Here is a 26,734-nt window from a genome sequence, read left to right on the forward strand (position 1 = left end):
GAAGGAATAAGAAGTCGATGACCAGAGTGGTGTAAATGATGCACAAGTGGTCAAGTGCTTCACAGGAGTGGACAGAGGAAGTCTCAAAGAGGACAGATGTCATGACCTCTTACATGTAGATACGTCTTCAAGTGAAAAATGAATCTATTTTCTTCTTTTATGGATATGTATGCATGATGTTTAGATCTGTTTCTCTCAATCTTCCAGTTACTAACGATGATTATGGTGATTAAAGCGAGAAAAAGGTCGTTCTTAGTGTGATATTTATAATCACAGTGTTTAGATATACTGCCACTAATTGCCAGACTGAGACCAGCCCACAAAAGAACGAGAAAGTACCCTTTTAAGCTATGAACTGCTACATCTCAGCTTGGCTTGGCTGTGTCGGATGCTGTTGGCCACTGATGTGCATCTAATGTGCATCTGATGTGTCATCTTGGCCTATTGGCTCTCTCCGTATGTTGTATATCAGTTTCCAACATCTGGGGAGAATTATTTAATTTCCGTCATGCTTGTTCATTGTATATAGAAAGCTAGAGATTTCTATCTATAGCAGCAACATATTGCATCTGTATTCCTCTGAGTTACAAAGAAGATATTGTATTGAGGGTCTGTTTATTGCTGTGATTTAATATGACTGAGTAGATTATTGGTTTACAGTGGGGCATAATGAAAATTGGATAAAAATGGGTCTCACATATTGGACGATGAAAAAATTCTCCTAAGTGATAACAGACTCGTGACATTAAGAATTTAATGGAAACAAAGACTGCAAATACAAGAAACAGAAGACAAGTGTGTAAACACGTCTCCAGCGTGCTGGGAAAGCTTTCTGAGCGATCCTCATTATGTTCACTAATTATTACAGACAAGGGTTGCTCTCAGTGATGAGGAGTCATTTTGTCTCCAGAAGATAAAGGGTTTTTTTTTTTTTATATGCAGCCTTCATCAATGTCACAACTGTGCAGTACAGATGCTTCTAAAAGAGCAAAATAAACACAAGCCATTAAAGGTAATTAGCATCTGATATTTACATAGCGAAGGATCTAGCACTGGAACGAGGGAAGAAATAGGGACTGGTCTGCCATAAAAATGTGTGTGGACTCACTAGAAGAGGTAATAATGGCAGAGCAAGCAGCAGGGATATAAAGAAGGAAAGAACTTGTACACAGCCCTATCCATTTTCTTCAACCAAGCTGAAATGTCCCATATAGATATGTTATACAGTTTATTACATAATGTACTCCATCATGTTTTCTATATCAAGACAGAGAACTCTAAATATAATCTTAATACTTAATTATATAATACACTATTCTACGCTGTTACAGTTGATGGTATCATATTAGTCTAAATATACTTTGCTGCTTAAGAAATCCACAGGGACAGAGCGGTGTGTACTATTTGATGAGCTAACATCATGATGCATGTTTGTTTACCTACTGTTGGTAAGCAAATCACTGCTTGCTAACCATGACCAATGCCAACAAACGCTGTCAGGCTGAGTAAGTCCATGACTGCCATGGCTGCTCTTCTCAGGTACACAGTTCACAGTGAGTCATTTCTGCCTTCCTTTGTCTTCTCTGTGTCAAGTTAAATAGAATCAAAAGGTTATTTTGTTCTCAATTTGTCCTGCCATACTGATCACAGGTCAGTCAAAAGCAGGTCTGAAGCTGTTTGCAACAGTGGACAAAAAGGCAACACACTCTGGACTCCAGAAAAGGCCTGTGGAATCTTAATCACTTAATCTGCCGGTTAACCAAACAACATAAAAACACAGCTTGTGCAGAAGAATGGGCAGCCATCAGGCCCAAGGACAGCCAATGTGAGTGGTTTTATTGTCCCCGCGGCGTGAAATGTGCTTTCATCTTGATGAACGGGAGCGTGAATAAAGCTCATTCAACAGCTGATGAATCACTGAGGTGTCGACGCGCGCAAACAAACACTCGTCACTCTCCACACACACACACCTTACTTCTCACACTGCCGAGAATGTGAGACACACATATGGTACTGCGCTCATCAGCTGCACACACATCATTTACCACTTAATTAAGTAGGTGATGATCAGCGTTAAATGATTAAACTTCCACCGTCATCTTGAGCTTAAAATGTGTCTGTGAGCAGATGTTGACGTTGCACAGACTGTTAAAATGGCCCGAATACCTGGATCTAACATTAAAGCTTGAAGCTTAAATTCATTTAAATTAAATGACCCAAGGTTTTAGGTATATACCCTATAGGTAAACCCTACAGGCCACTAATCCAATCACACCCATACTAACACACAGTCAGAATATGCCTCAATTAACCCCCCCATGTGCTGAAACACGTCATGATCATTCAACATTAGTTTGGACACGGGAGATCTCTTGAAAATAATGGATGGGTGTGAAAATGTTACCCTTTGACCGCATAGACATGTTGATGAAATTAGCATGAAAATAAAAGGCTAATGACTGAACACTGAAAGCAGAAGTGGTAAATGCTATTGTAGCTGAGAGGACTATGAAAGGTCTAGCTATTGTGCTGCCTCTCACTCACTCAAAGTTAACGCTAAGAGACAAAGCTTTGTCTTCCTAAACAATGGTGTGATACTGTCACATTTTAAAATCCACATTCAGGATGAACACAACTGAAACTCAGCACAGACAGGTAAAACACAGGAAAAACTCAACTGAGGTTTGAGTACTTACAGGTTCTTGGATTTCTTCTTCTTTGTCCCGTCGGGGCTGACCTCGCAGCTACAGGGGGATCCGGAGCTCAGCTGAGGGGAGATGAAGGAGAGCACACACTGCATCATCCACCCTCCGCACAGAAAGAGGGCCCTGTAGCCTCATGCAAATACTGAAGCTAGCTTTAACTAGCCCCAGCAGGCAATGGCAACCTAAGTTGGCCGGTGAGCTAGTGAGTCCTCGGTGTGTCCATGTAGGCTTGACTGAGACTAGTCCAGTCTGTAACACACACAGCCAGCCACCAAAATGTTTAATCCATAGCAGCGGTCCACAGTGTAAATCCCCCTAAGGAAAAGCTCTTGGAGATGTGTGTCTGTATCTGGCTGAATAAACGTGAGTGTGTGTATGCAGCAGATGGTGTTGGTAAGCAGTATGTGTCTGGGTATAACAAAGTAAGGAAATTCTGTGAGAGTGAGAGAGTGTGAAAGACTACGGCTGTTGTTTCTGTCGGCCTCCAACTGTGCCCTAGGTTTGAAGTGTTGAGCCAAGACCCCTGGTTTCACGTTACACTTTCTGCCAACCCACCGCTTTGATTGGCTAAGAGAAAAAGGGAAGTTGCCTCAGGGTGGGGAAAGGGTCAATCTCCACTAATCTGATGGCTTGAAGCTGCCCCATTGTGTGTGTGTGTGTGTGAGGCTCTAAATAATGAACCATTGTATTACAGGAACACACAGTTGAATCTGAGCTGAGATACTGGCCACAGCTGGTAACACATGGTGTGTTTTCTGTCTTCAGGGGACCCAGTTTGAGTTTCCACCTTCAGGGCGAGGGCGTTCTTGGCAAATTGAGGACATTCATGGCTGGCCTTCACTTCTTCAAGCCGCTGTTTTGAGGTCAAAGTGACACTCTACCCCAAAACACTCACCCTGTGGCCGTTAAAGTTGGCTGTAAAGTTTGTAGCTTTGTCACTGAGGGAGAACAGCAACTCAAATTCAGTCAGTTGTAATGGATTCATATCAAGTATCCCTAGAAACTCTCAAACAGTGGTAACACAACAATCCATATCTACTTTCTTCACACATTTTTTCTGCCATTTACAATGCTGCTTTTTACAATCCATAGTGACTGTCTGACTTCAAGCTGCCCACAGTTGTTGTAATCCATCAGTAAGGAAGCTACAATCCGCCTACAGTAATAAGATGAAGACAGATTTTGTGTGGAGCGGCCCTTTAAAAGTATAACTTGACATTTTGGGAGATTACGTGTATTTGCTTTCTTGTGGAGAGTTAGATAAGAAGCTCAATACCAGCTGTTTCAGTGTTTATGCTATGCTATGCTATGCTAATCGTATTCTGGCTGTAGCTTCATATTTAACAGAGAGAAATGAGAGTGGTATCAATCTTCTCATCTGACTTTACTTCCCAAAACGAGAAACTATTCCTTTAAGGTTAAAATTTGAGTGCTAGTCATGTACCACAGTTGTGATGGTTAGAGGCTAAAAACACTTCAATGAGGGCACTCGCTAGCATACTAATACAAACAATTCATTGTGTATTTGTGCATCCAATTGTTCATGCATACAGTGAAAATGTGCGTGCACATTGTGTTGGTGGGGTTATTATTGTATTTCAACAGTAACGCTTAGTCCCATGAGCAAATGCTTCCGTCATTATGCATCCACCTATGTTGAGCCACCCTACATAAACCAGCTGCTCGAAGAAATATCCTGTCACACTTTTGCATTGTTGCTGAACCTGGTCAACACATCACCCTTATTAAGCTGTGTCAGTGACCTACAACGTCAAACAGCAGAGAAAAAAAGAAGGGGAAACATGTTTATGCATAAGATGAAACTGCTGTATGAGACATAAATTATAAAACCTTAACTCGTTCATTTATTGGTATTCAGAATTTCTATAATATTGACCATCTTAATTAACTGTGATTCACCTGGTGCCTTCACAAATGCTGTTTAACGCCGTTGTCAAGTCTCTGGGGGGGTTAGGGAACTGATCAATACTATTGGACCAAAGGAAACTGTCTTCTCAGTAAAAAAAGAAAACCTTGGCAGTCCTCCTTCTGACTTCAGCAAAAAGCTGATTTTGAAAGAACCTTTCATTCCTAAAGTTTTGAACAGGGCTTTGTCATCACAACTGACAAAGACATAAGAGAAATGCAGATTTTTAAAACATGTCACTCAGGTTTCTGTCAGCAGCACTAACATCCTGACATCAGAGTTGTAAATTAGACCTTGCTCAATGCTGACTTGGGGGAGTACATTGTGTTAATGCTCCTTGACCTCAGTGCGGCTCTTGATATCCTTGACTGTGGCGTCCTTATTGAAAGATTTCCTCGTTCTTCACATTGGAGTGATAATGAGTTAACTATCTAGTAATTCCTGTCCGTGACTGGATCTGTCTGATGCAGCCCTGGATGACAGCAGGGCATCTTTCTGCCTGCTCCCTCCAACTGAGACTCAGACTGTCATTATAGGAAGTGTACGCTGATGCACTCAACGCTTTCTGACTAAAGTCACAGTTGACTGTGAAAGGGGAATGGGTGTATGTTATGTAGGAGCTGTCTAAAAATAAGTGCAAGCTAAGAGCAGGAACAAAATATTTTTAGAGCTGCAGTTTGATGGATACAAAGACCTGTTGAACCGACGAGGGTTTGTTATCCCTGTCAATTTTCATGATTTAAAATGTGCTTAGTGTATGTTTGCAAGCTAATGTTCTGTTGTACAAAAAAGCTTGATATTTTCAACCAAAGATGATAATATATGTTGATAATTGTTGGTGCTTCATTCACAAAATGAATGTCTGAGAAAAATTCAGAAAACTGCGTCAGTTCCTCTTATATCTTCCGTGCTATGACCAAAACCCAGACGGCGCATTCTCACACCACAATAAAATATTTGCTATATGTCCTCCACCTCTACATCATCCTACCAAAAATGGCTGCAAACAAGTTGTATTAGATTGCATGGGCAGGGATTAAGTCATTGAGGGTCACGAGAGTCTAAAAATCTAATCAGTGATCTCAGAGAGAACAGCACAGCCCCTGTCACTATGGGGCCGTCAGTCAGGCTTTCCCCTGAAACCACAGGAAACAAGTGGAAAACCTCCTCAGAGACATCCTGATGTAGCCCCCCAGGACAGGATTATTCAGGGGTATCAGGGGAACAAATTATGCTGTGTAGCCACAGCAACTCAGAGGTGGACTGTTGATTGCTCAGCCTTTGTCGGACTGCCTGCCTGCATGCTCATTCACACTAGACTGCTATGTTCCCGATGGATGAGGTTCACATGGATGCACACATGGTGCAATGTGCCTGTCTTCTTGCTATAGCTAGCATTAGCAAGTGACTGACTGGACGCCTTTTTAGAATCATGGTGCACACACCACCACCCCACTGCATCTGTACAAGTATCTAAAGAACAGTGTGGAAGGCTTCCAAGCAGTGGGCAAAGACAGATCATAAAGCAGAATATTTTCTGAGCCCGGACCTATGAAAGGCCTTTGCATCTCCCATCATGTCTCTCTGTCATAAGCCCCTTTCACACATGCAGCCTATCCCTGAAATGTTCAGGAACATTTCCTGCACGGGGTCATGTGTGAACAGGGGCAGGGAAATCTGTTTCGCCACTTTCACACCTCAAGACCTCATAACATTTCAGGAAAAATGCTGCTACGTGTGTGTTGCGAATGAAAGCAGAAACTTTGCAGGGACATGTGACGAAAAGGGCTTTGATGTGGAGCGAGCAATGCGATCAAAGGCTCCACTGATGACATATTTGATTTGTTCCTTTGAATGAATCAAATGTGTGTTTTTGATTCAAGTAGGTCACCAAAAAAAATTACTTTATGACTTATATCTTGCAAACTCCTTAAATATTAAACATATTAGAAGAGCACCGGACAAAGACAGCGCCTCGCCTGTTATGTTCCTGAAAATAATAAGAGACATCTTCCGTTAAATACACGAACATCTCGCCCTCCCATCTTCTTCTTCTGTTGAGTTTTATGGCAGTTGGCATCCAAAAGTGTTGCATTATCGCCATCTGCTGTAGTGTCCCTTGCCCCATCTATTCCGGCTCTGGCATGGCATGTGTGAAAAGGCCCAAGTTGGAAATGTTCCTGAATGTAGCTGCATGTGTGAATAGTGAAAATCACAAGCTGTGCTTGAAGGGTTATCCCACTAATTAACTGGCAACTATGTGTGAAAGAGGTTGTACACACACACACGCACACAGTGCCAGATCTCCTGTCTACATCAAACAGAAGAACCACAAATTAAGATACAGCACATTACTGCATCTTGTCAGTGGGAAATCAGATATAAGGAAGAAGTGTCTTCAAATTACAACCCGACAGGTTCATACACAATAAAACAGCTGTCTAGCTTCCTTTTAATTCCCATTTATAGTGAGGGTGAAATCTATAGGAACGCATCGATTCAGTTCTATGAGAGAGAGGTCGTTATGGACTTCAACAAATCACCTCCTGCCTGAACACTGAAAACCAGCCTCTAATTGAACACAGACTAAAGGAATAGAATAAAGGGCAACATGCAAAAAGCAGATGAGTTTGACTTATATTTAACTTATTTACTACATGACTACCAAGTTAATCAGAGCCGTTTTGCAATACACTGTACTTAATTGATCAGGGTTAGGGTCCAGGTGTAATTAACAAAAGTGTTATCAGCATTATTAGTAAAAAATAAATAAATAAAAATTGCAGCATCACAGGTTTATTTTCAGGTTTCTATGCTTCTGCTTTTCTCTGTGTTCCTTATGGCAGCAAGACCCCAACCGGGCCCCCACATAAAAAAGAGATTTAGACACACACACATACACACACACACACACACACACACACACACACACACACACACACACACACACACACACACACACACACACACACACTGCCTGGCAAAGGCCAGTGGAGCATAAAAAAGTCTGAGCCTTTTCTAAAAATAACCCCAGTATGCGTGTGTGCGCGTGTGTGCGCGCGTGTGTGTGCGCGCGCTCACAAGCGTGTGCAAGCTTATGTGTATAGACTGTGGACATGCCTCACTAAGACAGTAAGAAAACACCAAATCTGCCAAAGACCACAAGACAATCTAGCCCCCTGGGATGCAGATGCTGACACGCTGTTCAGGGGTTGCAGGGTGACTGTGCAGATGCACAGATAGAGGTTTAAACTGGCTGCATGTGTGCTGCTCACGTGTCTTAGCAGCCAGTCCGATGTACAGCATCTATATATGCATGCACGTGTGAAGGCAATCGTATGGGCAAACACGTTTCTGTGTTAAAAGTAACTTAGGGGAAACATTTAAGACACATGCACGTGGTCTGAGCACATGACTGTTTAGCTAAAGAAAGTTTGGAACACCGATGGGCTGCTGATTTCCTGATAGGACGGGGCAAAACTGCCTATCTTTGTCTCAACAAACTGCACATTCTTCAGTTGTGTTCTGCACTAACAAACACACCATAGGAACAATATTCTCAACACAGCTCTGAAGCATTCTTGACCCAGTCAACCCAGACTCCCAAATCCTCCAACAACCCAAAACCCCAGAGGTGGAGAAATGAATCTTGGTCTTTGTGTGTTTAAACTTGTTCCCACCAGTTCAACCCCTGCTGCTTTTCTTCATCAGACCTCCCTCTGGCTGCTTCCTTCCCTTTCATTCCTCCGTTTCTTCTTTGATTTAAAAACAAATTGAAAAGCTGGCGTCTGAACAATGTTACAGGGACCCAGACAATCTCCCACTCCATTTAGTGCAGCCTTGGATTTGCACTACGCTAGACCCCAGTTTCCTGGCATTGTGCGGCTCTGCTCTGGCCTGTGTGTGCGTGTGTGTCATACCCCTTTTAGCCTGACACAGTAACGTCATCCAACCTGGCATCATTACCCTGCTCCTGCCTTTGGTTTAAAGTTTTGATAAGCTTTGATATGAACACAGGTTTTAACAGTAAATACAGGATTACTGTACAACTACTGAGATATCACAGTATTAACAGCCTGTTGCAGCCGTCTCAACAATAAATGCTGGTCATCTCAATCTCAATAAATACTTGAACATTTCGCTGTGTACTGAGCTTGCAGATCTGGGAACTGTCTGAATTGGAATTAATGTGGTTAAATGGGGTTAAATGTGATTTAAACCTCATGGTCCATTTGGGAAGCTAATATTTGTGAGAAAACAGAGACAATCTGTTTCGGTTACGGTTTCGCTGTTTGTCTCTACTTTCACTCTCTACTGTTAAAGAATGGAGAAAGACTGCATGACAGATTTAACCGAAGTCATGTGTTTATCAGGATGTGGAACCTATAAAGTGCACAAATAGAGGAAATGATTCCCATGATTGTCTCCATGTGACTTACCGGACCAGACCATTTTAATTCACCGGGTGATATTTGGTGTACAGGAAAATTGGTCAATCTGCACTGGAAATCATACCATTTTTTTGAACATCAGCCTCCTTCTCTATCTTCTACAATCTGACAATGAATAGCAGATAGACAACAGTAGGTTAGCTTGGCACAGGATGAAATGTGAATCACAGTCACTGTCGGCTATCACTCGCTGTTTTGTGTGAGTGTGGCACACATGTTAACAACTTAATAGCCTGCAGCATCCAACGCAGCAGACTGTTTTGTACCACAGCTAAAATATGAAAGGGAATCAGATTCAGGCCTGTTTCTAAGGCTTCTCTGAGAATTAAATCAGTTCTAACTGCTTGGAAAATAACTCTACAGGGCTGTCCCCGCAAGCTCCTAACAGGTGGACAATGATGGGTAAAACACTTCTTTGACTGACTTTGGATAATGGTTCCCTTTATAAATCTGCCCAATGCAGCAGCAAGAAAATACATCGACAACAATGATGATTTGAGACATAAAAGCTGTGACTGCATCTACTGCACTGTCACTATAGAAAAAAAGGCTTCAACACATGTTGGTTATGCATGAATAATCTTTTATGTGGCCAAACTGTCCATGTTGTTGCAACTCAAAACCATGAGAATGAGAAAAAAGAGAGAGAGGAAGTGGGCAGTGGGCTGCTGTACATTAAAAAACTGCACTATGCCTACACACAGTAACTAGAGGAATATAATTAATTCCATTTTACTGCACTTGACTTTACTACAAGACGAAAGTGAAGCTAATTCTCAAGTTAATACTCTGAAGTAGAAGTATTTTTAGTCCTGGTCATACTTCCCAGGAATAAGATCCTTGATAAATACACACCCTGCAGAGATGTGATCCCAAAAGCACATGCTTCCAGAAATGAGGACCTTTATTGAGCAATAAAAGTCTATTATAGTTCGAGTTCTTCTATCTGGGCAAAACGTGCCGTTTTTTAATTTAATGCGAAACAGGTATTAGTAAACCAAGCAAATAACTACACACAGCTTGCTTTTCTTTGTGATGACAATTTGGCCTTTGCTTCGTGTCTGCACTTCCTCGTAGATCTTGGCCAGAGAGTTGAAAGAAAATAAGAAAAAGGAGACAAAAAACAGAAGACCAGGCTCTCTCTCTCTCTCTCTCTGAGGGGCACTGGAGGAACAATGGAGCTTTTATCAGAGCCAGAACATACAACAAGATATGGAGAAAAAAGATTTAATAAAGGCACAAACTGATGTTTAAACAAAGAAACATGGGAGAGAGATCGCAAAACCAAATGTTGACCTCAGTGGGGGAGCTGGAAACATTATCAAGCAATCTAATCCATATATGGAGGTGATACTTTGAGTGTTTTTTAAGTTTTTCTCACAGTTCAAAAGCCTTGAGAAAACATTCCTGATGTGTTTGCCTCTGTAATTATCTTTGATGTGGGATTACATAACTGCCTTAATGCCATGTTTTGTTTTTTTTCTGCATTGTTTCAATTTATGTCACAGGAAATATTTTTCCAACTTCCTTTACAAATAAAAGGAAATTTTTGGGTAAAACAAACTTGCGGTTGTAGCCGTGGGAGTATGTGTGTGTGTATTTCTGTGAGAGCGTGTGAGCTTGTGTAATTGGATGGCACACACACACACACACACACACAAACAGTTCAGTACAATGGCACGTATTAAATAATATCTGAACTTTGTGACCCACAGACAGGATACTGACTCATTCCTACTCAAACTACATAATGAAAGCAGATACAAAAGGTGCATTGTCTGCATGTTAGTGTGTGTGTGATTTTAACAAAGAGAGAGAGGGGTACGTGTGTGTGTGTGTGTGTGTGTGTGTGTGTGTGTGTGTGTGTGTGTGTGTGTGTGTGTGTGTGTGTGTGTGTGTGTGTGTGTGTGTGTGTGTGTGTTTGTTGTGTTCTTGATCAGACTCTCCTCTGCCTCCTGTTATTCAGCATGGCTCAGGCGATGGCTGCTTCCTGCGCAAGTCCTTCCCGTGTTAGAGGATGTTAATGAACAATGCTCGTTACAACGTCACTTCTCCGCGCTTCCCTGAAAAGCTGTCAGGTTACTCAGCCCTGGAACTGGCGCTATCTATTAAAACATTATTGACATTTTCTGACCAGCGGATGACCTTTCCGCTTGGAATTTTAATGGCCATGGCCTCATAGTTCTTTCCAAAGCTGGCAGTTATGCACAGACCCACCATCAGGAGCACCAGTGGGCCAATGATTCCCAGTTGGCTGCAGAAATAATGGGGCAAACCATGAATATATGTTTTCTTATTATGCTACATTGGCTCCATAAATTACATTTGTTTTCAGTAGCTTAATGACATTAATGACTGTTTTACCCAAAGCCTGCAATCTGTTGCAGCCAGACTCTGAGGCTTCCCTGTTGGCAGACACTCTCATAAGGCAATTAGCAAAGATGATGGATTTCTCACTTCTAATAATCCAGCAACAGGAAGAAAACATTAGTGACACATGCCCCTCAGGTCAATTAGCAGATGAAAGTTGTTATTTCTGGTATCAAGCCCACTTTATGAACCCGGGGTGGATGAAAACATCTAAGGACCTGTCTGATGATGATGTGTTTAATAGCTGAAGAGATAATAAAGAAAAAGAACGTGCTGCCCTTGTACAGTCAAACAGTCTTTCTGAGCATGATTTGCTTCACTGTGTTTGAGAGATTGATTGGGGATTTCGTTGTATCCAAATATCTTCATTATTACAGCTGCACACGCGCATACAGTAATTACTGTAATGTGTCACTGTCTTAGAATAAATAACTATACGCTTATAAAGTGTGTTTACTGTAATTCTGCTGTGATACATGTACTATATAATGTACTATTTTCTACCCACTATCTTGTTTAAATACTTAGTAATAGCATTCCTGGTCAACTGGTCGTTATTCTTATTAATGTATTACCAAGGTGAAGTGCTGTTCATGTATGGAATGATAAATGCATCCCTGCAAATGCATTCCTCATGCTTACTTGCAGTTCTGTTCTTGAACACTGATGTGAGTGACACCCATCACATTGACACACTGTCTTGACCTTGTAACACAGGGCTGATTGCCAATTCCTCTACAAATTCCACTCCCATTCAAGCCCTGCTGACAGGTCTACAGCACAGAGCTCTATGTGGCAAGATGTTGAGAAAGATAAATGTAATATCTACTTTAAAAGTTAAGGTTTTGTGTCGTGCAGGTGCTGTGATATACCAGTTAGCTGCTGCAGGGATTCTGTTCACAGCCAAAATGAAAGGCTGGCTTCAACGCAGGCAAACATTTTTTCTAGGAAAGTAGCATGTCGGGATGAGCTGTAATCTCGGCGAGAGGGAGGGGAGGAATGCTGCGAACAAGATTCCGACTGTGGCAGCCGGGGAATGATGCGGTTCACACACACACACACACACACACACACACACACACACACACACACACACACACACACACACACCCATGTTAAGGCCATGCTTCACCTCCCAGTGGAAGCAAACACCATAGCTGTCATGGAATACGTGAATACGTGTGTTGGCCTCTATTTGACAGAGAAGACTGAAGCATCTGTTCCCTGTGTTTTTAAAAAATTGTATTGGAAGTTATGAGCTTCATTCAATTTTTGTTATACAATGCAAAGAAGTTAGCCTTGACGTCTTCAAAAAGGTACATTTTGCTGTTGTAGTATAATTTTTTCCAAGTAAAAAGAATCCATTACAATGTCAAGCGATGCATAAATAAAAAGAAGACTGAAAGCACACATCCTCTATAAATTCATCAAGGCCAGAAAGACCAGACTCCAAGCAGCACTAAAAGAAATAACTGCGACTATTGTGAAAAAGAAAAAATAGACTAAATTCAAAAGTCAACTGTGACAAGCACATATACAATAATTCTATATGGCGATTGCTGTTTATTGCATGAATTATGAGTAATGAATGCCAGGAAAGAGCAGAAGAATAGTGACCGGCTTTTAGATTATCTGAGGGCCGGCGTGATAGTACTGTGAGATCACATGTGGAACATATAAAAGTGTGAGGAAACGACGAGCAGCAGAAACGCTTCAAACTTCAGTGTCAGGCAGAAAAAAAAGATTATTCAACTCCATGTCTTATTTCATAATATGTGCCTCATTCTAACATGAAGGCACGAACTCTGACTTCGCTTTCTCTACCTCCTGGACTGATTGTTCCCTTGACCCTGTTCCCTTCCTGTGAGGACAGCATGTGTGCTCCCATCATCCCACCACCGTTGGTCACCCTGCCTCCGGCCTCCTGGGGAGCGCGATGGATTGTGTGAGTGTGTCTGTGTCCTGTTTCTGCATGTGCTGCTACACAGTTGCGTGTGTCTAGAATTCAAACCTTGCCAGGGTTCGAGCTGATGTGGACCACATAGCTGGCATGCGGATAAAGCACACCATGTTCTTGTTATCTCACTCTGTGTACCATTTTTTACGCCAAAGACAGAACACAGAGGGACTCGGACAAAAAGCTGTGTATCCGACACGCATGACATCACTGAACAATTTTTAAAAAGCTCCCTAAAATGGAACTGAGTGAGCATTTAAAGGTGCATTTGCTGATTTCAGGTGCTGCAGGTGATCAGCATTCTGCACATCCCTCTGTGTGCTCCAGATATCTCTTTGTATGCACAGTCTTAACTCCTTGAAGGTTTGGGGTCATGTTGAATTAGATAATTACCAGATCAAAACTCAGTGTTGGACAAATCTTAGCATGGGTTGGGAATTACAGCTGAAGGTATGCCCACTCTTCACCCTGACCACAGTGTTCAAGAACAATGCACTGTTTCAATGTTTAAGTATTGCTTGTGTCTAGCAGCTTCTCCTTTACAGATTGTTATCAAATGAAATAAAGGGTGTAAGGATAAAGGCTGTTGTATGCAGTACAGATTGTAAAGCCCACTGAGGCCCATTATGATTTATGATATTGGGCTATATAAATAAAACTGACTTTTGTGGTTGCATTAACCAATTATTTGCACAAACGTCATTAATTCCCATGTGCGGAAAGTCCAAAGTGTAGCATCTATTGTTAACTTTACTGAGTATCTTTGAACATTAACGATTCAAAGATGAGGTGATGAGTGAATGTTTATGTGCGTATGTGCGTGTGTATGTACATGCGAGAAACCATTATCAACATTTACGTAACCGATTCCCGCAGCCAAAATACTGCTATGGCAACAAGTGCTGTAAACACCTCCATTAAAACACACACAGGACACAATTATGAAACAAGGGGCCTTCTGGATCCTTTCTTGGATTAGCTGAATGTCAGGAGAGGGCTTTGTTGTACCAGTGACAGCATCCAAAGTCCTGTCACTTAATGACCCAACTGCGTACACTGGAGGGCACGAAGGTGGGGGGGGGAGCGTGGGGCTGCTGACATACATCCAGTTACAAAGTGCCATGACATCAGGCCATGACGGCATATGACAGAAAGAAGTTTCAATTTAAAGGTCACCAAGGAAATAGTTGATAATAATGTTGCATATTCCCCTAAGTTGGTTTTCTCATAATGCTACAATCTATGTCTGCGTGCTTATTGCTCACCCAAACCAGGTGATGCTGACTGGGACAATGCCCTGTCTCCCTATCTCCAGGCTTTGGCAGGCTGGACTGTATCATAATGTCTTTATGTTAAGAATTTATCACATAAAGAAGCCACCTGTGAGCATGTTGATCATTGGGTGTGATTGGCCCCAATATAAAAAACCCTAACCCCCCCCCCCCCCCCAAATGTTTGGCTGAAGATTTCGCCCTTGTGGACAAAGTGGATTGAGTTACAAGACTTGTGCGCGCTGACATTCAGTGCTTGGCTTGTTCTATTTTGCTTGTGTTCCTTTGTTCTAATGGGAGACAACCAGGAACAAATAATCCTTTGGAATCAGTTTCAAAGGACACTATTATATCTTTGATTCACATTGTACTGTATTGTGTTACAGCAATATCAGAGCTAATGCGTGGAAACAGCATGTTCCCACAGTCCCTCACATACTGTTCAGCAGCATTAAAACCCCCAATAATCACGAAACAAACAATTGCTAATAAATAAACAAAACCAATGCTAGCTTAGCTTTTGCGATGGGGATTTGTGACGGGTGAGTCCATGTGGAGCCGGCTGAGTGTTTTAGTACAGAGAAAGAGTGAGAGAGAGAAAAAACGGGTACACAGGCTGAGTGTTTGGCCATGTGGGAGCGTCCCTGGCAAAGAAGGATTAGCGTGGGAAGCTTTGAACTCTCATGAGCACAAGGAGTTGCTAAGTTCGATAAGACAAATAGGTTTCATTTCAGGGGAAAAAAGCAGAAGTGTGTTACTTAGTTCTTTTTCAAATAATCTTAAATAATCTTTCACTTTGAGTTTTAAACCTAAATGAAACGACAGACGAACCATCAAAGGGTTCATTTGCTTTTGATGCCTCTTTCTATGTGTTTCATACTGTTTTAAATGAATTTAAACATTAAGCATAACGACAGGAGTATACAGGGAAAGGTGAAAAATTGAACAATAGTTATCAACCATCTCATTTAGATAATATAAATCTCACAGTGCAAACACATGTTTAATTTCATTCTGTCTTTTGGCAGGAAAGAAAATGTAATAAGCAGATGTGAAGAATTTATTAAATAATAAGAAAATATTTCATTTGACAGTGAAATGTCTCTATCAGGGCTGAGTGAAAGTGATCGCTCCTCCCAGAAGACTCGTACTTGCTATCACAGTTGCTCAGCTGGTAGTTGATTTCCCCTTCATGTCAGTGTGGCTATCTATGAGGCCAGAATATCTTATGTACTTGTCTCTGAGAGTCTGTGAGAGGGCACATGCAAGAAAGATGTGTATATTTAGTAAACCAGAAACAGAAAACTGTCACAATGGACTGGTGCCAGACCCCTCCCCTGAACAGCGACTGACCAATGACAGTTTAGCAAGTGTAATTAGGCATGACAGGCCTATTGAGCTTTGATTTCCACCACATGTTGAAGAGCTGAACGTGGACCTCTAATAAGAATGATACCCCGTAACTAAAGAGATGAAGGCGGGTGTCTTTCCTCTTGTAAAAGTGAAACAATAAAGCACAAATCTAACCTGTGTGCTGTTTGCTCCAAGTATGTTTATGTTTAGTACGCATCTAAACAGAGCTATGTTAGAGCAATTAGTTTAACATAACACACATTTTTATTTACAACATTATATGACAATACTAGGGCTAACAGGTTTTTTGCAATACACTAATAATAATGAAAACTTTAGCCTCTTTAGCCTGTTTCTTTTAGCATTATATGACATTGTGAAGTATCTATCTATCTATCTATACATAGCCACCATGTGGGCTCCTGTTTTGAGACAAGTGAGCTCAAGATTGAGTTTCCCACCAATTCACAGTGTTAACATAAGCTAATTAGCTAATGCTAACTAACTAGGTACCAAAAGCCAGCTTTATTTGAAAGCTTGTAGCCATGGTGTGCATGTGTGTGAACAAGTATTGCTCATGTTGTGGGGACATAAATCTGTTTACACAGTCACACTGTGGGGACTGACCACCCTTATGGGGACAAAACACATGTCCCCATAAGGTGAATCATTACATTTGATCATGAAGACCTTGGCTGAGGTTAGGTTTAGGTTAAGGTTTGGGTAAAGCTTAGGGTTAGGGGGTGAGGGTAAGACCCAGGCATTTAAGTCTATGCAATGTCCCCAAAAGTGAAGGAAACACAAATGTGTGTGAATGTGTGTGTGTGTGTGTGTGTGTGTGTGTGTGTGGTTTAAAAGCGCCATAATTTCTTATAATGTGTTGAGACTGTTCGAGCCAAGGTTGTAAATAACAAGATTGGAGAGTTGTGTGGAATAATGGGAAGAGAATGTGAGAGGACCATTTGGTTGTGTAATGTGTCTTAGTTATGTCACAGACTTGCAAAGGACTCACTAATGGATGGACGGACGGACGGACGGACGGACGGACGGACGGACGGACGGACGGACGGACGGACAGACGGACGGACGGACGGACGGACGGATATTTCATTGTAAACAGTGTAAAGAAAATCACCACAGACTGAAAAACATCAGTTCAGTTCATTCACATTTTTGTCAATACATTCTTGGGTGACTGGACACTTTGTTGACTGTCCTGAAAGCTTGTCCAGTCCGCTCGGTAAATATTTACATGTTACTCATTTAGCATTTCAGTGGACATATCGAGCCTGGCTCCGTCTCTCATGGATTTGAACCCTGGGGGACCTTTTGTCCATTCCAGGCCACCTACTGTATATCCAAACAGAAGAAAACCATGTTGTTTTTCGACAGTCCTGTCCGTTCAGTGTGTCACAGCGCTGTCACAGGATACGTGCTGATTCTACACCTTGGCTCTACAGGGAAAGGACGAGACCGGCTCTCATATTTATGTAGTATTGTTAAACTGTTTCCTCGAAAATCTTATCCAGCTCATTCACTAAAAAACATGCTATTATTAGCTCTGGTCATGTGTACTGACACGTGAGCTATGCATCCCAGTCGTGTTATCAGCAAGCGCTGTGCCTCTTTTACACTATAACCTTCGAGCTAAGATTAGCTAAACTACGAGGATCGTGCACATTAGTGCCTGGAGAATAATGAGAGGTCAGCACTAATAGCTTTGTCTTGGAAGACCGCTGAAGGCATAGACATACTTTAAGATGACTTAACAGTACACAAAGTTTACTAACATTTTTGTACACAGGTCGAAAATAGCACGTTGAGGTTCCTGTTGCTGTTTATCCTGCTTCTCAAAGTGCAGTGGACATTCAGTGGAGGTCCAGGAAATGGAAGACACTATACTCTGAAGGTATCCAAAAATGTTTCCAAACTCATTTTGGGACACTTGACCCAACATATATACAGTATGCTATTCTAAAAGGTATCTTCATAAGGAAAAACACCTTATTATTGGCTCTTCAAGTCTATTGTAGGCTAAATTATGGCACACACTATTTGTATAGGATCTATTTGATATTTAAGGGCCAAGGTGGGCCATTTAAATGAGACAAGGCTGTGTGTAATGTTTGCCTAGTATTAGATCATCCTGCAGTGTTCAGCCTGCTTGTTTTAGCCTAAAAAAATCATCATAATATGCAGTGTTTCCTGTAGTTGACAGCAGTCTAAATAATGTATTTCCCCTGTTTCAATCCTTGCTTATGACCAGGTTAAAGCAGCAATATTTAACTTACATGAGAACATTAATTTAGTTGTGCAGTGGCAGATGTAACAGATGGGCTGAATGTATCTGCGATGCACCAACACTAAAGGGAATTGACTGCTTGAGTGTTTAATTTTGAACGTCATTCAAGCGACACAAGAGATTTCACCTCCCTCTTGTTGCCACAATTTAGAAACTATTGCTTTTACTGCTTTAATATCTAGACTGTGTAATAAAAATGATAGAGGAGTGATGACATAGAAGTGATGAAGGGTAGAAGTAAATGTTCCAGTTCTGTTTCATTTTGTTCCTCGTGGTCTTCAACAAAGCCCCGCCCCCCCCCACCCCCCCACCCCCCCGGGAATCGTAGATGTGTTCTGTGCTAATGTACCTGGCTGGAACTCCCCCTGACCCATTTCTGCAGCCATTCTGATTCATCCTGTAGGCGTGCATTCCAACATACCAACTCTATTTATCTTTCTGAGAGTGTGTGAGTGTGCACAGGAAACACCACCTGTTAGCACACCTGTTTCCAAGTCTGAATGCATGCTTAACTCTATACTATGCCTCATGTGTGTCCTTTTTATCCTTCCCTCCACAACACCAGAATGTAAGCCTTCACACAACCATCAGTAAACACATTCAAACTGTTTGCCCCCCACGTCTGGACAGACAGTCGATATTTATCCAGATTTCAAACAAACATTCAGACCCCATAAACAAAATGTTCGGCCCACTTAAGCCAAAAGCGCTGGGATTGGATCCACACGTGTGTGTGTGTGTTGCAACAGCATCTGTGCGGGTGCAACACTTTCACAAACTGAAACAAGATGATGGATGGTGTGATGTCTGGAAAAATAGGGAGGATTTAAGGGTTGGACAGCAAGATGGGAGTTTAATTTAATGGTCCGATTGGAAAGAACATGCAGCGGTTTTGTCTTATATGGCTATTTACAGCATGCCTCTCATTGTCTTCTGATGGAAATGAGTTTTTTTTTTCTTAAGTTCCAATTAAGCAACAAACTTTCATTTCTTTAAATTTCCATTTTTGTGTTTTACAACCTAAACGCCGTTATTACTAAATTCTTTGTTGACCTCATTTCTTCTTTAACTAGTGGTGGTCGCTATGTTATATTTTATTAACAGGAGGCTTCTCATCAAATGCTATCCTGCTGAATGAGTGCTCTGTGTCTGTTCATCATTTAATGGGCAGACCATACCATCCTTATCACGCGGAGTCAATTGTTAGTCTAATATTAGATGTCTCAAAATAAACTGGTGCAGTTGATCCTTAAACTTCCCTCTAGGATGCAACTCTTTCCAGCTCATTTAATCAGCCTCAGATTGCTGAGAGAGGAAGAGAGAGTTTTGAAGATTAAAATGAGTCAAGCTCACAGGGTTGACTATAATGATGTCCCAAAGTACCTGTACAACTACTTCGCCAGAATTAGGGAATACTGTAATAATGCTGCAAGGAGTACAAGTGATTTGGTTCCCTTTAGGATAAAGAGCTGTGTGGGGAAGAACACCTTCCTGTACTCCTGTAATTCTGTGGAATGGGCGATAATGAGCATTAAGATGATGAACTCTGTAGTTAGCTTTAAGGCCTCACCGAGAAAATGGTTGAGCAGATGTCTACCCTGATGAATGAGCAGCACGGAGCACCTGCTTTGTATATTATATAGTGCACAACCCTGTTTCCAAAAAGGCTGGGACAGTGTGCAAAATGTGTGTAAACAGAAACAGAATATGATGATAGGGAAAACAGTGACACCTCACACTCAATTGAAAATAGCCCAAATACAACAGATCAAATGTTGAAACTGAGAAATGCCATTGTTTTTTGAAAACGATATCCTTGTTTAGAATTTGATGCCAGCAGCATGTCTGAAAAAAGCTGGGACAGGGTCATGTTTACCGCTCTGTTGCAACATCATGTACTGTAAGCGTTTGGGAACTGAGGCGACCAACTGCTGGCATTTATAAAGTGAAGTGTTTTCCTATTCTTGCTTGATGTTTGATTTCAGCTGCTCAACTGTTCGGGGTCTATATTTGTTTTCGGCCTTGTCCCTTGCGTACACGGATTTCTTCAGATTCTCTGAATCTTTTAATGAAAATACGTGCTGTAGACATTGCATTATTTGCCAGTGCAGTCTGTATCTTTCCTTCAGAGAGACTCAGCCTCTGTGAGATCTTATACCCAGTCATGTCACTAACCTGTTGCTAGTTAAGCTAATTAACTGAGATGTTCCACCAGGTGTTTTCTTTTAGCATTTCACCACTCTTCCAGGCTTTTGTTGCCACTGTTTCAGCTTTTTTGAAACATGTTGCTGGTATCAAATTCTAAATGAGGATATCATTTTCAAAAAACAAGGAAATTCAACATTTGATATGTCGTCTTGATGCTATCTTCAATTAGATAAGGGGTTTATGTTTTTTTCACAATATACAACCCTGTTTTGGAGAAACCCTGTTTTGGAAAAACAGGGTTGTATATTGTGATTCGAGGATTTGGGCTTCATGATGTTCCAGGTATTTTTCAATAGAGAACTTTGAGACCAGTTCAGCACTTTAGCTGAATTGTACATCAGGGTGTTTGTTGTCCATTGTATTGTGATTGATCTTTTAAAAGTGACACATGTTTAGAAACCACCCCTTTTATTGTGTTTTTGATGATGATTTCTGTATCTGGGCCATCTCTGGCTGGGGGTACTATTTGTATATCAATGCTCAAGGAAGAATTTCAATCAATCAGTCTATTGGTAACTGGGTCTTATCAGATGTGACTAAGAGGAAAAAGTCCTATGCAAATGAATGAGCTCTATTAGGCTAAATATTCATGTGGTGTACCTCTTCTTTTTTTAGGTCCCAAACGATTTGCGTATTGAAATACCAAAACCTGCTAGTGATACCTTTTAAAGTTGTTTCATCAAAGGTATTTCTGTAGTAACCTTTTGTAGTCACAGTATACCTAATCTAGATGCTGATGTGACCGATACAGTCTTGAACAATGCAATTACAGATAAAACACATCAAACTAACTTTTCTCATTCTACAGCATGTTTCGCGATAAATCTTTTTTAAAATTAGTTGTAATTTGATGGATAAATCCCTTTATGGCACAGTAACACATAAACCAGGCTTGATTTAGCAGCTTTGGACCCAGTCAGCCAGTGGCAGGAAAGACACAGCTTCTTTTAAGTGGTAGTTAAGAAAAATGTCTTAGTCAAACAAACTGACATTATTTCTCTTGACCTGCACTCTGTCTGTCCTTGGCTCTCCTTGCATTGATGATAGGCAACTCACATCAAGTGAGAGGAAAAGGTGCAGAGCGGAAAGAAAGACAGGACCAGAGTGGGTGCTTGTTAAAGGGCAAGTAAACACTGTCTGGCAAGAGAAAAGAGAGGTGACAGACAGAAAGAGACAGAGGAGGGGGGGGGCACACTGTGTCTGTTCCTCTGTCACACTCCTCTCTCTCTATGATGCACCACACACACAGTGCTATGCATCAAACAGCTCTGATTTCCTGCTTTTTCAGCCAGAAGCTTCAAGTCAACTGAAGTCTGAGCATTCAAGTCGCTGCAAAATGTCTTAGAATTGATTGACTGATGGATCCCAAGTGAAAAAAAAAAGCCACACTTTTGCACAAAATCCAAAATAGTCAAGAAAAAACGTTTCTGGGTTAGGGTTAGGCATATTTGCAGGGAAGCTAATGTCTAAATTCTGACCATCTTTCAGAATGCATATCAATTAACTTGAGCACTACGGATATGTAGCATAGTGTTACATATAAGTAATCCCAGGTCAGAGGTTGGACACACACACACACACACACACACACACACACACACACACACACACACACACACACACACACACACACACACCAACATATACTCAAGTTCTGCATCTTGAGATGTCACAAGATTTATGTGTGAAGGGGACGTTGACAGATCGTTTTAAATAATGATACTGTGTCCATGACGCCAATAGGTAGTAAAATTACCCTTGAATCTGCCAAGACCAATAGGCTCCAGCCCTGTCTGCTGCATTCCTCCTCTGCACAGCTCACACACACTGCCATTTAAGGCTACCGAGAGTGCTGACAGACTTGTGGAGGGAGAGGCAGATAAAAAGGAGCACTGTTTCTGATTGTCTGCCATGACAGAGAGAGCACTTGATCACCTCTGTCAGTTGAGTATCATTAAGTCTGTACAGCTCTGATATCACTGTCATGTCCTCTCTCTTCTATTTTCGCTCCATTTCTCTCTTTGAGAAACAACCAAATGTACACTGATGGAATAGATGTGCAGGTGTGCCGTTAAAAACTGCTTTAAACAGTGTTGTTGGCTGAAATCACTGCAGACATGATGACCTGTCTGCATTCCAGTTAAGCCGTCATAATTCTAGAGAAATTATAAAACACATTACTTCACAGTTAATAAGTAAACATACCATACCAGGGTCACACTGAGAATTATTGTTCATTACACAACTTTGACCAAAGTGAAGTGGGAAAAGATATGAGGCTGCTGGGCTCACGGGCTGTGATGCATGCTTCCCTCTGTTGGACAACTAGAACAACTGCTGCCTGTGCTTGCTGCAGCACAAACCCTTTTCAAAAAGTAATTATTTGGGAACCAAATATTGAATGAATATATTCAATTTCGTTTGGCAGAATTCTCTTTTTCTTGTGACTCCCAGCAATAAGATGCCACAGTAAAACAATACACAATGGTAGGAAAATGAGTAATACGCTGCTATGAAAGCCATCAATCAATTCATAGTCATAATTTCATGACAGCCTCATTTTTCACTCGGCTGCAGATGTTATTGTATGAACATATTGGCGTACGTGTGCAACTATCACAATACACAACGTCAGTTTGTATTTTGCCAATTTAATTTTGTGATCAATATTTTGTGTACTCAATGACAGCATTGCCTGTATGTAAACATTAAAGTTTTGTGCTTTCTTATGAGGGTTATGTTAGTGTTTAACAAATGTGCAGTCTGTGTGAAAGCAGGAATGAATAGTTGCTATTATATTTTCGGTTAATTGGCTCTTTGTTTCAGTGTGTGTCGTGTTTTGGGATGTCTTGTTTATAGCATCAGTATGTGAGGGAGTGTGAAAAGCAGCAACCGTGCTGAGTTTGAGTTGAATCTGTCCCGTTTCACCCTTATGTTGACCAACTAAGCCTTGTGTGTTAAAGGATTATATGACACTTTTTAAAAAGTAATTGTTCTGTGCAGTGGAAGCATATTAGAGTCAGAAAACTGCTTAGGTTTGACTATTGACTGCAAATATGGGTGGGTGTGTAAGTACCTTTTCTTGTGCAGTTAATATTTTAACATCCTAAACCCGCATACTTGATATGTTTTGAGACTTGAACGCCCCTTAAACACATTTTTACACTGCAGTTAAGCAGAAAATAGTTGAAAAGGAATTCTGTTGTACAGTTAATCAATGTTTTTGTGCTATAAATATACTGGATATTCAGAAACAAGACTGTCCTGGCATAAAACTTTAGTTGCAATACATGACCAATATGTACAATGTCTATGTACATGTATATTCTCCCGTCTTGGAAATCACTTGGCATTTTGTCATACACTGTAAACCTGACTCTATGGCCACAGGATTCTCATGTACTTGCTCTATTTTGCCACTTGATGTCGCCCTTTTTACAGAAACCAGTAAAATGACACTTTGGCCTGCATCACCCACCACTGCTGATGCAATAGTTGGGAGACTCAAGGGGACAGAGCTGTTTCATACATTTTACTCAGTAAATAGGCTCAGAAAGAAAAACTGAAATACTCTGAGCATTATTACAGACCCAATCCCAGTGTTAGGGCACATGTTTGTGTGTGTTTTAATAACTTTGTTCCTTCAAAATCCTTATAGTCTCTTCCTTATCTTCCTTTTTGTTGTAAATGACAACATAATCAGTGTTGTCCAAGTACAGAAAATGTGTTAGAACCATGACAGGTGCTGACTTTTCTATCATTTCTAAGCGCTGTATTTCTATACGTGTGAAGCTGCTCACCTTCCTCCCAGAGAACAGCATACACAGCTGATGCATGGAGCCTCCGTTCTTCGTCAGCTCTTTCTTCAGGGTTTTGGGTGATGGGAGTGTCCAGCCGCCCTTGTGGTGCGCTCCCCCCACCTCCAGGCAGTTGATGGCGTTGTCGGAGGTGAAACACGGCGTGCGGGGGTCCTGCAGGAGGCTCCCTTCACTGTGGGTGCGCCTGCGGAGGGAATTCTGCACGCTCAGCCCGCCGCCTCCATGCTTCTCACAGGTGGCGCCCTCCACCATGCTGCGCCGCTTGCTGTCACTACGCTGCAGGTAGGCATCGTCGCTGTCGTCTTCATCGTCCTCCTCTTCAGACTCCTCGTCTTCATCTTCATCGTACTCTTCTTCATCAGTGTTGGGTGAGGAGAGGGCATCGGCACTGAAGGAGCGATCGAGGCGCAACTCGGGGATGACAAATGAGGATGAGGAGGAGGAGGGGGGAGCATTGGTGTCAGGTGGCTCTGAGGCGTTGTCTTCATCTGTGTTAGACACCACCAGGTTTAAGTTGACTTCCTCTTCATTCCTCTCTCCCTCCTCCTCGTCTCCTTCTTTCTCTTCCCCCTCACTCCCTGGACTCTTTCTGCTGGCCATATACTCGTCCTCCTCCTCATCTTCCACTCTCCTGCCGTCCCCATCCTTCATCTCTTTCCAGATCTCCATCTCCTCCATACTCTTGCAATCCTCACCCTCGGTGGAAGGAGGTGGAGTTGGAGGCACCTTGTGTCGCTCCTCGGATCCCACCAGACCCCCGAGGGGCATGTAGATCTCATCCAGAGGGGTGAGAGGCTCTGAGGGGTGAGGACTGCCCAGGGTCGGGGGCTCTGAGGGGCTGGAGGGGTACAGGCTGCTTTCCTCACCTTCAGAGTTGCGTGGGGGCAGGTGGAGGCACACACCTCCTCGATCTCCTCCTACTCCGCCCAGCTCACATGAGGGGTCATCCACCTTAGGCTCCAACATCTAGAAAAGGGCACAGAGAAAGACAGAGAGAGAGAACAGTTAGTCATATCTGTTTGGACAATTAATGCACCGTCTATAAATCTAACAAGTCTAACTCAGCATGATTGAGATTTACTTTGTTGCCATGAGCAAATCCACTTATCACAACTATTCCATCACCAGTTATTGAATTTGGCCTTGAGACATCCGTAATGCTAGATGTTGGATCAGACTCGTGGGATCAGACTGGGTGACGTTTATGGCTTATGAGAAGATCACAATGTTAGAGTGAGCGATGACAGTCCTGCCGTGACCTGCCCAACAGAGGGACTACACAGTGAAGCCTCACTGAGCACAGCAGAGTCTTTCATGAGATGCTTCCTGGAACAGGAATGTCTATAACCATGGCATCACAAAGCACTAGGCAAATGACAGCATAAGAATTATGATTTGCCAGTATTTCAATTAGAGCCTCAGGAGGCCTCTGACATGCAGGGTAGGCTGTGAAAAGTTGGGACGCTGCGTAAGACATAAATAAAAACAATGCAATCATTTGCAAATGAAATGTGTTTACTGTTTTACAAAGCGTTCCTGAGCCCATGTAGTAACATCCTTTGTACAATCATGTGTTCACAAAGTGGTGAATCTCACTCCATCCTCACTTCTGAACGACTGAGCCTTTCCAGGATGCCCCTTTCACACCCAATCATGATACTATCACCTGTTACTAATGAACCTGTTTACCTGTGGAATGTCCCAAACAGGTGTTTTTGGAGCATTCCACTACTTTCCCAGTCTTTAGTTGCATCTGTCCAAACTCGTTTGAAACGCGTTGCTGCATCAGATTCACAATAAGCAGATATTTATAAAAATCAATGAAGCTGATGAGGTAATACTTTAAATATATTGACTTCATACTGTTTTCAATCGAGTAGATGTCAAAAAGGATTAGCAAATGATCACATTCACATTCTAACCCCCTAACCCTAACCCTATTTACTTTTGAGGGTCGTACTAAACTGAATAACAAACTGTCGTGCTCAATGCTAATTTTCACTCATGAGACTGATAATTGGCTCATCTACAACAGACCACGTTGCAATATCAGTGCCAGTGAGTTCATATTGTGATATATTGCTGTTTTGCTCACTCATGCTGCTATACTACACTGGAGCTGGCTGCACTTAGTCTGTCAAACTAACTGGTACCGTGCCCTTCGGCACTATGGAATAAAAAACAAGCTGAACCTCTTGCAGAAATTAACGCAATTACTGCTACAAACTGTTGCCACCAGCCACACGTCTGTTTAGCCACCAATCTTCTCCCTGATGTGCTCCTATCATTTCAACATACTGTAATTCTCTCTCTAGCCCAAATGACCACACACATACAAGTCTTCCCTCACCCACTTCCCAGGGCCAAACACG

The 26,734-nt window shown here is 41.9% G+C and overlaps 1 protein-coding gene across 6 annotated transcripts in view; it reads right to left on the bottom strand.

The window, feature by feature from the left end:
- rgs3a (regulator of G protein signaling 3a) overlaps positions 1 to 26,734 on the bottom strand; it is a 114,633-nt gene that overhangs the window by 9,832 nt on the left and 78,067 nt on the right. For all 6 annotated transcript variants that reach the window (XM_070988272.1, XM_070988271.1, XM_070988270.1 and 3 more), the window contains 2 exons: positions 24,345 to 25,328; positions 2,697 to 2,767 (listed from right to left, as the gene is read on the bottom strand). In XM_070988272.1, the coding sequence (XP_070844373.1) occupies positions 2,697 to 2,767; positions 24,345 to 25,328 (1,055 nt within the window). The remainder of the gene's footprint in view (positions 1 to 2,696; positions 2,768 to 24,344; positions 25,329 to 26,734) is intronic.

The sequence above is a fragment of the Chaetodon trifascialis genome, chromosome 20 (genome assembly GCF_039877785.1).
Source record: "Chaetodon trifascialis isolate fChaTrf1 chromosome 20, fChaTrf1.hap1, whole genome shotgun sequence".
Lineage (NCBI taxonomy): Eukaryota > Metazoa > Chordata > Actinopteri > Chaetodontiformes > Chaetodontidae > Chaetodon > Chaetodon trifascialis.